This window comes from Ranitomeya imitator, chromosome 8, assembly GCF_032444005.1.
Source record: "Ranitomeya imitator isolate aRanImi1 chromosome 8, aRanImi1.pri, whole genome shotgun sequence".
In the NCBI taxonomy this organism is placed as follows: domain Eukaryota; kingdom Metazoa; phylum Chordata; class Amphibia; order Anura; family Dendrobatidae; genus Ranitomeya; species Ranitomeya imitator.
Genome location: NC_091289.1, coordinates 95,171,122 through 95,188,038, shown reverse-complemented (window position 1 = coordinate 95,188,038; position 16,917 = coordinate 95,171,122). Strand labels below are relative to the sequence as shown.

At 49.3% G+C, this 16,917-nt stretch overlaps 1 protein-coding gene across 10 annotated transcripts in view; it reads right to left on the bottom strand.

Annotated features, from left to right (window-relative positions):
- Positions 1 to 8,691, bottom strand: part of RBFOX2 (RNA binding fox-1 homolog 2) — a 314,329-nt gene extending 305,638 nt beyond the window's left edge. For 8 of the 10 annotated variants that reach the window (XM_069737174.1, XM_069737173.1, XM_069737177.1 and 5 more), the window contains exon 1: positions 8,374 to 8,580. In XM_069737174.1, coding sequence (XP_069593275.1) covers positions 8,374 to 8,400 — 27 coding nt within the window. In that variant the 5' untranslated portion in view covers positions 8,401 to 8,580. Of the gene's footprint in view, positions 1 to 8,373 lie in introns of all 10 variants that reach the window. The other 2 variants (XM_069737176.1, XM_069737178.1) reach the window with 2 other exon arrangements.
- Between the last annotated feature and the right edge of the window lie 8,226 nt (positions 8,692 to 16,917).

Below are 16,917 nucleotides of genomic sequence, written 5' to 3'. Positions count from 1 at the left end.
AGTGGTTTACCCCCACATATGGGGTATCAGCGTACTCAGGAGAAACTGGACAACAACTTTTGGGGTCCAATTTCTCCTGTAACCCTTGGGAAAATAAAAAATTCTGGGCTAAATAATTATTTTTGAGGAAAGAAAACGTATTTATTATTTTCACGGCTCTGCATTATAAACTTCTATGAAGCACTTGGGGGTTCAAAGTGCTCACCACACATCTAGATAAGTTCCTTTCAGGGTCTAGTTTCCAAAATGGGGCCACTTGTGGGGGGTTTCTACTGTTTAGGCACATCAGGGGCTCTGCAAACGCAACGTGACGCCCGCAGAGCATTCCATCAAAGTCTGCATTTCAAAACGTCACTACTTCACTTCCGAGCCCCGGCATGTGCCCAAACAGTAGTTTACCCCCACATATGGGGTATCACCGTACTCAGGAGAAACTGGACAACAAATATTGGGGTCAAATTTCTCCTGTTACCCTTGGGAAAATTAAAAAATTCTGGGCTAAATAATTATTTTTGAGGAAAGAAAACGTATTTATTATTTTCACAGAGCATTCCATCAAAGTCTGCATTTCAAAACGTCACTACTTCACTTCCGAGCCCCGGCATGTGCCCAAACAGTGATTTACCCCCACATATGGGGTATCAGCGTACTCAGGAGAAACTGGACAACAACTTTTGGGGTCAAATTTCTCCTGTTACCCTTGGGAAAATAAAAAATTGCAGGCTAAAAGATCATTTTTGAGAAAATAATTTTTTTTTTTATTTTCATGGCTCTGCGTTATAAACTTATGTGAAGCACTTGGGGGTTCAAAGTCCTCACCACACATCTAGATTAGTTCCTTTGGGGGTCTAGTTTCTAAAATGGTGTCATTTCTGGGGGATCTCCAATGTTTAGGCACACAGGGGCTCTCCAAACGTGACATGGTGTCCGCTAATGATTGGAGCTAATTTTCCATTTAAAAAGCCAAATGGCGTGCCATCCCTTCCGAGCCCTGCCGTGCGCCCAAACAGTGGTTTACCCCCACATATGGGGTATCAGCGTACTCAGGACAAACTGGACAACAATATTTGGGGTCCAATTTCTCCTATTATCCTTGGCAAAATAGGAAATTCCAGGCTAAAAAATCATTTTTGAGGAAAGAAAAATTATTTTTTATTTTCATGGCTCTGCGTTATAAACTTCTGTGAAGCACCTGGGGGTTTAAAGTGCTCAATATGCATCTAGATAAGTTCCCTGGGGGGTCTAGTTTCCAAAATGGGGTCACTTGTGCGGGAGCTCCAATGTTTAGGCACACAGGGGCTCTCCAAACGCGACATGGTGTCCGCTAACAATTGGAGCTAATTTTCCATTCAAAAAGTCAAATGGCGCGCCTTCTCTTCCGAGCCCTGCCGAGTGCCCAAACAGTGGTTTACCCCCACATATGAGGTATCGGCGTACTCGGGAGAAATAGCCCAACACATTTTATGATCCATTTTATCCTACTGCCCATGTGAAAATGAAAAAATTGAGGCGAAAAGAATTTTTTTGTGAAAAAAAATTACTTTTTCATTTTTACAGATCAATTTGTGAAGCACCTGAGGGTTCACTAGGCATCTAAATTAGTTCCTTGGGGGGTCTAGTTTCCAAAATGGGGTCACTTGTGGGGGAGCGCCAATGTTTAGGCACACAGGAGCTATCCAAACGCGACATGGTGTCCGCTAACGATGGAAATAATTTTTCATTCAAAAAGTCAAATGGCGCTCCTTCCCTTCCGAGCCTTACCATGTGCCCAAACAGTGGTTTACCTCCACATGTGAGGTATTGGTGTACTCAGGAGAAATTGCCCAACACATTTTAGGATCCATTTTATCCTGTTGCCCATGTGAAAATGAAAAAATTGAGGCTAAAAGAATTTTTTTGTGAAAAAAAAGTACTTTTTCATTTTTACGGATCAATTTGTGAAGCACCTGGGGGTTCAAAGTGCTCACTATGCATCTAGATAAGTTCCTTGGGGCTATAGTTTCCAAAATGGGGTCACTTGTGGGGGAGCTCCAATTTTTAGGCACACGGGGGCTCTCCAAACGTGACATGGTGTCCGCTAAAGAGTGGAGCCAATTTTTGATTCAAAAAGTCAAATGGCGCTCCTTCCCTTCCAAGCCCTGCCGTGCGCCAAAACAGTGGTTTACCCCCACATATGAGGTATCAGCGTACTCCGGACAAATTGGACAACAACTTTCGTGGTTCAGTTTCTCCTTTTACCATTGGGAAAATAAAAAAATTGTTGCTAAAAGATAATTTTTGTGACTAAAAAGTTAAATGTTCATTTTTTCCTTCCATGTTGCTTCTGCTGCTGTGAAGCACCTGAAGGGTTAATAAACTTCTTGAATGTGGTTTTGAGTACCTTGAGGGGTGCAGTTTTTAGAATGGTGTCACTTTTGGGTATTTTCAGCCATATAGACCCCTCAAACTGACTTCAAATGTGAGGTGGTCCCTAAAAAAAATGGTTTTGTAAATTTCGTTGTAAAAATGACAAATCGCTGGTCGAATTTTAACCCTTATAACTTCCTAACAAAAAAAAATTTTGTTTCCAAAATTGTGCTGATGTAAAGTAAACATGTGGGAAATGTTATTTATTAACTATTTTGTGTCACATATCTCTCCGGTTTAACAGAATAAAAATTCAAAATGTGAAAATTGCGAAATTTTCAAAATTTTCGCCAAATTTCCGTGTTTATCACAAATAAATGCAGAATTTATTGACCTAAATTTACCACTGACATGAAGCCCAATATGTCACGAAAAAACAATCTCAGAACCGCTAGGATCCGTTGAAGCGTTCCTGAGTTATTACCTCATAAAGGGACACTGGTCAGAATTGCAAAAAACGGCAAGGTCTTTAAGGTCAAAATAGGCTGGGTCTTGAAGGGGTTAATTGTAGAACTAGTAACTGAAGAGCCAAGTTCAGACATCGTTATTTCACACGTGTTCTTTCCGCATTTTTTTATGGACAGAACATTAACCCATTAAAATCTGAGGGGCTGTCCAGGTCAGTGCTCATTTTAAATTTGACAAGGGAAAAAAAAAAAAAAAAAAAATCACCCATACAAGTCACAGACAGCACATGGCTGCACCAAGTTTTTAACAGTATAAACAGTTGGTGAAACTATCATACAAGATTAAATCCCTGTAAAAACAGATACTGTTTAAACACTGCTGAAAAGCCATGTGTTTTTTCTACATACAGGAGAAAAGAAAAAGCCATCTGAATGTCCATACAGGTGCATAGAGTAGTGCAGATCAGGGCAACACATGCCAAGAGAAAAAAAAAAGAAAACAAAAAAAAAACCCACACCTTTCCAGACCCTTAATAAAACCCAAGGGTGGTTTCCGTTCAGGCTGCATTCTGCCCCAGCTGTAGTTTGTTAAACAACAATTGGCTCTGTACACCGACAAATCTCTGCCACTTCCGACAAATCTCTGCCACTTCTCCTGGTGCCCAGGACTGACTGTGGTACTGATGTCACGTCAACAGGGCAACAGCCAGTCAGTGAAGTCACCCAGCGAGGATGGAGCGCCCCCCTTAGATCAGATAAGCTCACCGATTGGCCGCCACGTTATTGACATGATGACAGCGGCAGACTCCTGGCAGAGAGACAGGGGAGATTATATAGATTTTTTTTTATATAAGTATACTGCAGCCAGGGAAGAACTTTGAAAGGGGACGACCCTCAACAGTTTAAGGCCTCTTTCACATTTCCGCCTTTTTGTTTGTCAAAATCCGTCCGTCGGTTTGTGCAAAAAAACAAATCTAGCAAATGTTTCTGCTGGATCCGTTTTTTTCTATTAGACTTGTATTAGTGACGGATAGTGATGGATGGACTTCCATTTCATCCATCGTGTGCAGGATCCATCGTAAAATCGCTCTGTCGGGCAGAGACAACGCACAGAGGAACGTTTGTCTACATCGGAAAAATCGTCCAGCAATGGATCCTGTGCTGTCCGTCGTTGGCTATAATGGAAGCCTATGGACGCAGGAAGTGCGAGACCACTACATCATCACAGGTCATTGTCTCACAAGGCATCACTGGGAAAGGGAGCTGCTGAGAGCATCAGGAAGGCTGCGGGTCCACGCTGGAAGGTGAGAATATCACGATTTATTTATTTTTATTATTTTTAACATGGGTTGTGTTGTGTATGCATTTTCAGTGAAAAAACGCAGCGAAGACGCACACACAACGTGTGCACAGCCTTAAATTCTGGCAACAACTGCCTCGACAGATCAGTCGCAAAATGGATCCAGTGCTTCAGTTTTTTTACAATCTGCACAGGATCCATCTTTTTCAACATTTTGAAGTATTGTGACTGATTGTAAAAAACGGAAGGGTGAAAGAGGCCTAAGGCATCTCCATGTCCACTGTATTCGCTTTGCACAGCTGTGGTCACGCGGCGGTGCCGCTACTGCACCTAATGGACGATGCTGAAGTCGCTTTCCCATTCTTCACTGTTTTCTTCTGCTTGTTTACAGGTTTGAGAACAAAAATCCTAATAATAACATACAATGCAGTGAGGCGCCCTGATGTGAAGACACTTCATAGCAGCTACAAAAATTAAAAAACTGGCACAAAAATGTGCACTGAAGGGTGTTATTGAAAGGGTTAAATGACTTGCCTAAAGATCTCACACTAAATTAATTCAGATCACTCCAGCCTGGCCCAACGGGTCCTGGGCACCAGAACTGGCATCAATGTGGGCAAATAGCCAATTTTCAGTGACCTGAATAAGTAACTAGGGTTTTTAAGGGGTTAAATGACAACCACTAAACCCCTTAACACCCCACTTTTTCAAGTCAGTGAAAATTGGCTATTTGCCCACATTGATGCCAGTTCTGGTGCCCAGGACATGTTGGGCCAGGCTGGAGTAATCTGAATTACTGTAGGGCATCACCATCTATGCCTGCAGTGTGAGATCAGGAGCCAACAGTGTTTAACCCTTTCAAAAACACCCTTTGGTGCCCACTTTGATGCCCATCTTTGAAGCTGCTTTTAAGTCTGGTTACATCAGGGCACCTCGCAGCAGTGTAGTTTATTACTGTGATTTTAAATTTCTGTTAAACCTGTAAAAAAAAAAAAAAATTGCAGAAGAAACCAACTTCAACATCTTCGCCAACGGTGGATTTTCTTGCATGAATGTTAGGCTGCCGTCACACTAGCAGTATTTGGTCAGTATTTTACATCAGTATTTGTAAGCCAAAACCAGGAGTGGGTGATAAATGCAGAAGTGGTGCAGATGTTTCTATTATACTTTTCCTCTAATTGTTCCACTCCTGGTTTTGGCTTACAAATTCTATGTTACTATTGGCCTGGATGTCTTCCTGGAGCAGAACAATATTGTATCATACAATTATTAGGTTCTGTAGAAGGACGTAGATCTGGGGATTTATTATGATGGAATATAGGCTGAACTGGATGGACAAATGTCTTTTTTCGGCCTTACTATGTTACTATGTAAATACTGATGTAAAATACTGACCACATACTGCTAGTGTGATGGCAGCCTTAGAGACATTTCTGCATCTGAAAACCAAACAATCTGCAAGATGGGGTATCCCCCTACACTGCAATAGAGGGCCCCCGCATACAGGGCAGAGCCTGGGAGGAACAGAGCACAGGAAGGTTCACATTTCCTCTGGGAAATAACCTCAGAGGTCACGGATCCCATGATGAGCCCCGACCCAGCAGCAGGGAGGAAGGCTCTGGGGGTTCACAAGAGTTTCCCCCCAACTTCATACTTTCCTGGTTTCCCTCTCCTGGATGGTGAACAGCATAAAAGAATGGGAGCGGCTTTCCCCAACCCGACTGTCTTGTGGTGAGATGATAATCTTTTGGAAACCTTAAGGTACCTTCACACTAAACGACGCTGCAGCGATCCAGACAACGATCCGGGTCGCTGTTTGGTCGCTGGAGAGCTGTCACACAGACCGCTCTCCAGCGACCAACGATGCCGGTAACCAGGGTAAACATCGGGTTACTAAGCGTGGCCCTGCGCTTAGTAACCCGATGTTTACCCTGGTTACCAGCGAAGACATTGCTGAATCGGTGTCACACGCCGATTCAGCGATGTCAGCGGGAGAGCCAGCGACCAAAGAAAGGTCTGGCCCTCTAGCCCCGACAAACGACATCACAGCAGGATTCTGATCGCTGCTGTGTGTCAAACTAAACGATATCGCTAGCCAGGACGCTGCAACGTCACAGATTGCTAGCGATATCGTTTAGTGTGAAGGTACCTTTACACTCAAGTCAAATACTCAGAAGAATGCCCAGTCTAGATTATCAGGTGGTGTCGCCATGCCGGAGCTGACCAAGGAAACGTTTCTTGTTAGCATGCCGATGACAGTCCTGTATGGTGGCAGAACGATCTTAGTAACATGGCCTGCCGATGACAGTCCTGAATGGCGGGGGAACGATCGTAGTAACATGGCCTGCCGATGACAGTCCTGTATGGTGGCAGAACGATCTTCGTAACATGGCCTGCCGATGACAGTCCTAAATGGCGGCAGAAGGATCGTAGTAACATGGCCTGCCGATGACAGTCCTGAATGGTGGGGGAACGATCGTAGTAACATGGCCTGCCGATGACAGTCCTGAATGGCGGGGGAACGATCGTAGTAACATGGCCTGCCGATGACAGTCCTGTATGGTGGCAGAACGATCTTCGTAACATGGCCTGCCGATGACAGTCCTGTATGGCAGCAGAAAGATCTTAGTAACATGGCCTGCCGATGACAGTCTTAAATGGCGGCAGAAGGATCGTAGTAACATGGCCTGCCGATGACAGTCCTGAATGGCGGGGGAACGATCGTAGTAACATGGCCTGCCGATGACAGTCCTGAATGGTGGCAGAACGATCGTAGTAACATGGCCTGCCGATGACAGTCCTGTATGGTGGCAGAACGATCGTAGTAACATGGCCTGCCGATGACAGTCCTGTATGGCAGGGGAACGATCGTAGTAACATGGCCTGCCGATGACAGTCCTGAATGGCGGGGGAACGATCGTAGTAACATGGCCTGCCGATGACAGTCCTGAATGGTGGCAGAACGATCGTAGTAACATGGCCTGCCGATGACAGTCCTGTATGGTGGCAGAACGATCGTAGTAACATGGCCTGCCGATGACAGTCCTGTATGGCAGGGGAACGATCGTAGTAACATGGCCTGCCGATGACAGTCCTGAATGGCGGGTGAACGATCTTAGTAACATGGCCTGCCGATAACAGTCCTGAATGGCAGGGGAACGATCTTAGTAACATGGCCTGCCGATGACAGTCCTGTATGGGGGCAGAACGATCGTAGTAACATGGCACCTGATAACACCGTGCCGTATGGGGGCAGAACGATCGTAGTAACATGGCACCTGATAACACCGTGCCGTATGGGGGCAGAACGATCGTAGTAACATGGCACCTGATAACACCGTGCCGTATGGGGGCAGAACGATCGTAGTAACATGGCACCTGATAACACCGTGCCGTATGGGGGCAGAACGATCGTAGTAACATGGCACCTGATAACACCGTGCCGTATGGGGGCAGAACGATCGTAGTAACAGTGGCTCTGTTCCCCTCGGTGCGCAGACACACAGGCTCCTGTGCGATACTAGTCTCCCCGTACACCGGGCACCACACACTGCTCCATTACAGCATCTGCGGTCACCACAGCCGCTCCAGGTCCGAGCTACCCCGCCCAGTAACAGGGCAATCCCGAGCACATACACTGCGCCCGGGGAAGCACGGAGCCCCGCTATACAGGACGGTACACACCGGGAAAGCCTGGGCCAGACGGTCAGTGCGTCACTGGCGCTCTCCACAGGCGGCCCGCACCGCACTGTCAGAAATGACGTTGTAACGGTGCCCGGCGACACAAGGACAAGTGCCTGCAGCCAAATGGGGCCGCATGTCCGTTCTCCGCAGCAATAAGGTGCGGGCTCCTCCCGCTACATCCACACACGACGTGCTGCTGTACGAGGGAATGGCCGAGCTCCACTCACAATAACCTTCAAATTGCAGTATGGCCCCCGCCCCCACCTCAGGAGACACCTACTGGAACGTGGCCGGCGCAGGCAGCAATGCAGGGAGCCCTGCGCACTCCCCGCAGCACCGGGCATACCCCGCCAGACGTGCCATGCATGCACCTGGGGCAGTCACCTGGGACCGGCGCCGCAATCACTGCCGAACAGTCCGAGGCAGAAAACGCACAAAGACAAAATGGGGAACGTCTGAAGACGGAGCTCCGCGCAGGGTCTGGCCGCACATGGGGCCAATTACACAAACACAAAGCATGGGAGGGGGCAGAGCGGCGCAATGGCCCAATATGGGCAGGACACACTGCAGCCTTACCTGCGAGACCATTTTATTCTTCTCCATAAACCAGCAGAGAAGGCAGCCCGTACGGCAGAGTGCTGAGCAGAGTGCGGCGCAGAGTGCTGAGCAGAGTGCTGGGCTCCGGCTGCGATCTGCACGATTCTCGGCTGTCCTTGTGTACGAACGGCTCCTTCCTTCCTTCCTTGCTTTCTTTGCTCCCTTTCTCTCAGGATCAAGCTCCTCCTTTTGACACCAGGGGCAATTTATCACTGCTCTGCCACTCCTCCTCCCTCCCCCTCCCGACTTGCTCCCAGTCCTCTCCTAGCTCTTCCTTCCCCTCCCCCTTCCTCTCCTGCCTGGCTCACTACAAGGGACCCATATCCCATTACACATGGCAGAGGGAGAGTGAAAGCAGAGGCAGCTGTGAGGCCGCCAGGAGCAGAGACTGTGCAGAGAGAGAGCAGAGACTGTGCAGAGAGAGCAGCAAATGTGCAGAGAGAGAGCAGCAAATGTGCAGAGAGAGCAGAGACTGTGCAGAGAGAGAGCAGTAAATGTGCAGAGAGAGAGCAGCGAGTGTGCAGAGAGAGACCAGAGACTGTGCAGAGAGAGAGCAGAGACTGCAGAGAGAGAGAGCAGCAAACGTACAGAGAGAGCAGAGACTGTGCAGAGAGAGAGCAGCAAATGTGCAGAGAATGTGCAGAGAGAGAGCAGAGACTGTGCAGAGAGAGAGCAGCGAGTGTGCAGAGAGAGACCAGAGACTGTGCAGAGAGAGCAGAGACTGCAGAGAGAGAGAGCAGCAAATGTGCAGAGAGAGAGCAGCGAGTGTGCAGAGAATGTGCAGAGAGAGACCAGAGACTGTGCAGAGAGAGAGCAGAGACTGCAGAGAGAGAGCAGCAAATGTGCAGAGAGCAGCGAGTGTGCAGAGAGAGAGCAGCAAATGTGCAGAGAGAGCAGAGACTGTGCAGAGAGAGAGCAGCAAATGTGCAGAGAGCAGAGACTGCAGAGAGAGAGCAGCGAGTGTGCAGAGAGAGACCAGAGACTGTGCAGAGAGAGAGCAGCAAATGTGCAGACAGCAGCGAGTGTGCAGAGAGAGAGCAGCAAATGTGCAGAGAGAGTGCAGCAAATGTGCAGAGAGAGACCAGAGACTGCAGAGAGAGAGAGCAGCAAATGTGCAGAGAGAGAGCAGAGACTGTGCAGAGAGAGCAGCAAATGTGCAGAGACTGCAGAGAGAGAGAGCAGCAAATGTGCAGAGAGAGCAGAGACTGCAGAGAGAGAGAGCAGCAAATGTGCAGAGAGCAGCGAGTGTGCAGAGAGCAGAGACTGTGCAGAGAGAGTGCAGCAAATGTGCAGAGAGAGAGCAGCGAGTGTGCAGAGAGAGACCAGAGACTGCAGAGAGAGAGCAGCAAATGTGCAGAGAGAGCAGCAAATGTGCAGAGACTGCAGAGAGAGCAGCAAATGTGCAGAGACTGTGCAGAGAGAGAGAGCAGCAAATGTGCAGAGAGCAGAGACTGTGCAGAGAGAGAGCAGCAAATGTGCAGAGAGAGAGCAGCGAGTGTGCAGAGAATGTGCAGAGAGAGACCAGAGACTGTGCAGAGAGAGCAGAGACTGTGCAGAGAGAGCAGCAAATGTGCAGAGAGCAGCGAGTGTGCAGAGAGAGAGCAGCAAATGTGCAGAGAGCAGAGACTGTGCAGAGAGCAGAGACTGTGCAGAGAGAGAGCAGCAAATGTGCAGAGAGAGACCAGAGACTGCAGAGAGAGAGCAGAGACTGCAGAGAGAGAAAGCAGCAAATGTGCAGAGAGAGCAGAGACTGTGCAGAGAGAGAGCAGCAAATGTGCAGAGAGCAGCGAGTGTGCAGAGAGAGCAGAGACTGTGCAGAGAGAGAGCAGCAAATGTGCAGAGAGCAGAGACTGTGCAGAGAGAGAGCAGCGAGTGTGCAGAGAGAGAGAGCAGAGACTGCAGAGAGAGAGAGCAGCAAATGTGCAGAGACTGCAGAGAGAGAGCAGCAAATGTGCAGAGAGAGCAGAGACTGTGCAGAGAGCAGCAAATGTGCAGAGAGAACAGAGACTGCAGAGAGAGAGCAGCAAATGTGCAGAGAGAGAGCAGCAAATGGAGAGAGCAGAGACTGCAGAGAGAGAGCAGCAAATGTGCAGAGAGCAGAGACTGTGCAGAGAGAGAGCAGCAAATGTGCAGAGACTGTGCAGAGAGAGACCAGCAAATGTGCAGAGAGAGCAGAGACTGTGCAGAGAGAGAGCAGCAAATGTGCAGAGACTGTGCAGAGAGAGACCAGCAAATGTGCAGAGAGAGCAGAGACTGTGCAGAGAGAGAGCAGCAAATGTGCAGAGAGAGCAGCGAGTGTGCAGAGAATGTGCAGAGAGACCAGAGACTGTGCAGAGAGAGAGAGCAGAGACTGCAGAGAGAGAGCAGAGACTGTGCAGAGAGAGAGCAGCAAATGTGCAGAGAGAGACCAGAGACTGAGCAGAGACTGCAGAGAGAGAGCAGAGACTGCAGAGAGAGCAGCAAATGTGCAGAGAGAGCAGAGACTGTGCAGAGAGAGAGTAGCAAATGTGCAGAGAGAGCAGAGACTGTGCAGAGAGCGAGCAGCAAATGTGCAGAGAGAGCAGAGACTGTGCAGAGAGAGCGAGCAGCAAATGTGCAGAGAGAACAGAGACTGCAGAGAGAGAGCAGCAAATGTGCAGAGAGCAGAGACTGTGCAGAGAGAGAGCAGCAAATGGAGAGAGCAGAGACTGTGCAGAGAGAGAGAGCAGCAAATGTGCAGAGAGCAGAGACTGTGCAGAGGGAGAGAGAGCAGCAAATGAGCAGAGAATGTGCAGAGAGACCAGCAAATGTGCAGAGAGCAGAGACTGTGCAGAGAGAGAGCAGCAAATGCGCAGAGAGAGAGCAGCAAATGTGCAGAGAGAGCAGCAAATGTGCAGAGAGAGCAGAGACTGCAGAGAGAGACCAGCAAATGTGCAGAGAGAGCAGAGACTGTGCAGAGAGAGAGCAGCAAATGTGCGGAGAGAGAGAGCAGCAAATGTGCAGAAAGAGCAGAGACTGTGCAGAGAGCAGAGACTGTGCAGAGAGCAGAGACTGTGCAGAGAATGTGCAGAGAGAGCAGCAAATGTGCAGAGAGAAGAGAGACCAGCAAATGTGCAGAGAACAGAGACTGTGCAGAGAGAGAAGCAAATGTGCAGAGAGAGCGCAGCAAATGTGCAGAGAGAGCAGAGACTGCAGAGAGAGAGCAGCAAATGTGCAGAGAGCAGAGACTGCAGAGAGAGCAGCAAATGTGCAGAGAGAGCAGCAAATGTGCAGAAAGAGAAGAATGTGCAGAGAGCGCAGCAAATGTGCAGATAGAGCAGAGACTGCAGAGAGAGCAGCAAATGTGCAGAGAGCAGAGACTGTGCAGAGAGAGAGCAGCAAATGGAGAGAGCAGAGACTGTGCAGAGAGAGCAGCAAATGTGCAGAGAGCAGAGACTGTGCAGAGGGAGAGAGAGCAGCAAATGTGCAGAGAGACCAGCAAATGTGCAGAGAGCAGAGACTGTGCAGAGAGAGAGAGCAGCAAATGCGCAGAGACTGCAGAGAGACCAGCAAATGTGCAGAGAGAGCAGAGACTGTGCAGAGAGCAGCAAATGTGCAGAGACTGCAGAGAGAGCAGCAAACGTGCAGAGAGAGCAGCAAATGTGCAGAAAGAGAAGAATGTGCAGAGAGCGCAGCAAATGTGCAGATAGAGCAGAGACTGCAGAGAGAGAGCAGCAAATGTGCAGAGAGAGAAGAGAATGTGCAGAGAGAGCAGAGACTGCAGAGAGAAAGCAGCAAATGTGCAGAGAGAAAGCAGCAAATATGCAGAGAGCAGAGACTGTGCAGAGAGAGCAGAGACAGCAGCAAATGTGCAGAGAGCAGAGACTGCAGAGAGAGCAGCAAATGTGCAGAGAGAGCAGAGCAAATGTGCAGAGAGCGCGCAGCAAATTTTTTTTCACAAGCATAACAGGAGAAAATGGACACCAAAATTTGCTGTACAATTTCTCCCGAGTACGCCAATACTCCATATGTGGGGCAAAACTATTGTTTGGGTGCATGGCAGGGCTCAGAAGGGACATTTGGACTTTCTGAACTCAAAAATTACTGGAATAAGTAGCGGACACGATGTCGCGTTTCGACAGCCCCTGATGTGCCTAAACAGTGGAAACGCCCCACAAGTGACCCCATTTAGGAAACTAGACCCGTGAGGGAACTTTCCATATATACTAGAGTATAAGCCGACCCTAGTATAAGTCGAGGCCCCTAATTTTGCCACAAAAAACTGGGAAAACTTATTGACTCAAGTATAAGCCTAGAGTGGGAAATGCAGCAGCTACTGGTAAATTTCAAAAATAAAAATAGATACCAATAAAAGTAAAATTAATTGAGACATCAGTAGGTTAAGTGTTTTTGAATATGCATATTGAATCAGGAGCCTTATATAATGCTCCATAAAGTTCATGATGGGCCCCATAACATGCTCCATATTAAAATATGCCCCATATAATGCTGCACAGAAGGTTAATTATGGCCCTATAAGATGCTCCATAGAAAAATATGCCCCATATAATGCTCCATAGAATAAATATGCCCCATATAATGCTCCATGAAGGTTGATGGCCCCATAAGATGCTCCATAGCATAATATGCCCCGTATGCTGCTCCATAAAGGTTGATGGCCCCAAAAGACGTACTTCTCGTCACTGGGGGCCAGGTGCTGGTGTCCTGAGCAGGCAGAGACACCGATGCGTTATGGGGGCCAGGTGCTGGTGTCACCTCTGGCTCAGGCCCCTGGTACTTGCGATATTCACCTGTCCCCTTTTCACCGCCGTTGTATCTTCCATCTCTCTGCAGTGACTATTCAGGCAGAGAGCGCGCACTATCCACGTCATCGCGCCCTCTGAGCTGAACATCACAGCCAGAGGATGCGGAAGACAGAGCCCGGCTGTGGAACGGGGACATGTGAATGTCGCATGGCTCACCCTCCCCCGCCATACCCACCCTCCTGGCGTGGGCTCTGCACTTCCCTGCTCCATTGTTCCGGGGCGGCAGCTCCTTCCAGTGCTGAGTGGTCACATGGTACTGTTCATTAAAGTAATGAATATGCGCTCCATGCCTATGGGAGTGAAGACGTTGCATATTCATTACCTTAATGAGCGGTACCACGTGACCGCTGAAAATAGGAAGAGCTGCGGGAGCTGGAGACCATCTGAGAAGCAGGAAAGTGCAGGGACCGCGCCGGAAGCAGGTGAGTACGATGTGACAGCCGCCGACTCCTGCCGCTTCCCCTCCCCCACCGACTCCCTGGGACAATGACGAGTATAAACAGAGAGGGACATCTTCAGCCTAAAAAAATGGGCTGAAAATCTCGGCTTATACAGTAGCTAGATGTTGGTGAGCACCTTGAAACTCCAGGTGCTTCAGAGAGGATAAACAGAGCCATGAAAATCATACAATGCAATAAAAAAAATACAATTTTTTACAATTTGTAATCCTGCCTAAAAAAAGGAGTCTCTGTTCTCTGAAACATTGCAAACATTTTTTTTTCTAGCTCGCTAATAAAGATATCACTCAGAGAATAATTTTGTCATCATTAGACATACAAGTATTTACAGCGATTTTTCTGGCTAATAGTACCACAATATAATTTGTCATTGTACATCAATTTTTCCCACAAAAGTTTTTAGCCCCCAATTTTTTTTTTTTACCAAGAGTAGTAGGAGAAAATGCATCATACATTTTGTAGTGCAATTTCTCCTGAGTATGCTGATACCTCATATGTGGGGGAATAGTGCTTTTGTCCAGCGATGCTCTAGGTGAGCTGAACGCTTATGGAGGAAAACTCGCACACCAGAAGACTTCATACACTTAAAATTTATGTTAAAGGTAACCTGTCACCCCCAAAATCACTGGTGAGGTAAGCTCACCGTCATCAGGGGCTTATCTACAGCATTCTGTAATGCTGTAGATAAGCCACCGATGTTACCTGAAAGAGGAGAAAAAGAGGTTAGATTATACTCACCCAGGGGCGGTCCCGCTCCGATGGGTGTCTCAGGTCCGGTACAGCACCTCCCATCTTCATTCCATGACGTCCTCTTCTGGTCTTCACGCCGCGGCTCCGACGCAGGCGTATTTTGCCCTGTTGAGGGCAGAGCAAAGTACTGCAGGCGCCGGAAAGGTCACAGAGGCCCGGTGTCACGCACGCGCCCAGACTGGTTGGCGCGGGCATACGGGGGTGTGGCCCCACTGGACCACAGACCAAACTTCCCTGGAAGGGGCGTAACTAAGTAGCTTCCTAGGTGTTCGCTGGAGCCTCTGATGGTGAGGTCAGACTTGTGCAATAGGAAGCTACCAGGTGCCACTCCAGGGTGATGTCTGGCTGTGGCTGCTGATCCCACTAAGGAACGGAGCGGGCACGGCTGGCACTCTGGCTGACAGGCGGGCACGGCTGGGACACAGGGAGGCAGACGGGTACAACAGAGACACTGGCGGGCAGGCGGACACGGCTGGCTCTCTGGTAGGCAGGCGGGTACGGCTGGAACATAGGAAGAACCGGTAGGGACCGGTATGCAGGCAGGTATGTGAAACAGGTTGAAACCTGTTCAGACAGGAGGACTAAGTAACAAGTAGAGAAAGACCGCAAGAGCGGATGTAGAGCGAAAGCACAAGAGCTAGAACCAAGAACAGAAACGCAGGAGGCTGAGTACGAGTAGAAGGTGTAACTAAGAGAAGAGAAGGAGAAGGCAAAGCCAAGGATGGAGCCGCAAGAGGCGGAGCCAAGGGCAGAGACGCTGGAGGCGGAGCCAAGAGCGGAGACGCTGGAGGCGGAGCCAAGAGCGGAGACAAGAGCGGAGATGCTGGAGGCGGAGCCAAGAGCGGAGACGCTCTCTGCTGGCTCCGCCTCCAGCGTCTCCGCTCTTGGCTCCGCCTCCAGCATCTCCACTCTTGGCTCCGCCTCCAGCGTCTCCGCTCTTGGCTCCGCCTCCAGCGTCTCTGCCCTTGGCACCGCCTCTTGCGGCTCCACCCTTGGCTCTGCCTTCTCCTTCTCTTCGCTCCACTTTCTACTCATACTCAGCCTCCTGCGTTTCTGTTCTTGGTTCTAGCTCTTGTGCTTTCGCTCTGCATCCGCTCTTGCGGTCTTTCTCTACTTGTTACTTAGTCCTCCTGTCTGAACAGGTTTCAACCTGTTTCACATACCTGCCTGCATACCGGTCCCTACCGGTTCTTCCTATGTTCCAGCCGTACCCGCCTGCCTACCAGAGAGCCAGCCGTGTCCGCCTGCCCGCCAGTGTCTCTGTTGTACCCATCTGCCTCCCTGTGTCCCAGCCGTGCCCGCCTGTCAGCCAGAGTGCCAGCCGTGCCCGCTCCGTTCCTTAGTGGGATCAGCAGCCACAGCCAGACATCACCCTGGAGTGGCACCTGGTAGCTTCCTATTGCACAAGTCTGACCTCACCATCAGAGGCTCCAGCGAACACCTAGGAAGCTACTTAGTTACGCCCCTTCCAGTGAAGTTTGGTCTGTGCTCCAGTGGGGCCACACCCCCGTATGCCCGCGCCAACCAGTCTGGGCGCGTGCGTGACAGTTTGCACAGGCCCAGACCACAGGGTGGAGCTGCACTATATACAGGAGGCCTCTTGATAATTGGTCAGGAACTGATTAGACAGATGCACCTGATTCCTATAAGAACCAGAGAGTTCAGGCGCCGGCCCCCTATACACATAGCCATGAAGCATGCACAGAGCAGAGACACAGAACATGGAGCTGGCATGAAACAGAAACCACATCATGGCCTGGAGCAGTGGGTAAGATTGTGTGAGAGATGTGAGGCCATGCTGTGATGCCAGCAGAGTTGTTACACCCGGCGCCTGCGCACTGCAGTACTTTGCTCTGCCCTCAACAGGGCAGATCAGTACACCTGCGCCGGAGCCGCGGCGTGAAGACCAGAAGAGGACGTCATGGAATGAAGATAGGAAACGCCGGAGCGGACCTGAGACACCCATTTGACCGGACCAGCAGCGGGACCGCTCCTGGGTGAGTATAATCTAACCTCTTTTTCTCCTCTTTCAGGTAACATCGGTGGCTTATCTACAGCATTACAGAATGCTGTAGATAAGCCACTGATGGCGGTGAGCTTACCTCACCATCGATTTTGGGAGTGACAGGTTCCCTTTAAGGACCTTTAACTCTGCCCTTCACCTTGCCAAACAGACCTACTACACCACCCTGATCTCCTCACTATCCAACAACCCCAAGAAACTTTTTGACACCTTTCACTCCCTCCTCAGGCCAAAAGCACAAGCCCCTATCACATACATTTGTGCTGATGACCTGGCCTCCCACTTTATAGAGAAAATAGACAATATCCGTCAGGAAATACGCTCCCAGACACTAAGTGCAGTGACTCCCATCCCTCCCTGCATTTCCCCTCGCTCACTCTCCACATTCGATCCATAAGGGTATGTGCACACGTGTCCGCAGCAGTTTCCCATGAGTTTACAGTTCAATGTAAACCTATGGGACACCATAAACGCTGTTCACAAGCTGCGGAAAAAAACGTGCGGAAAC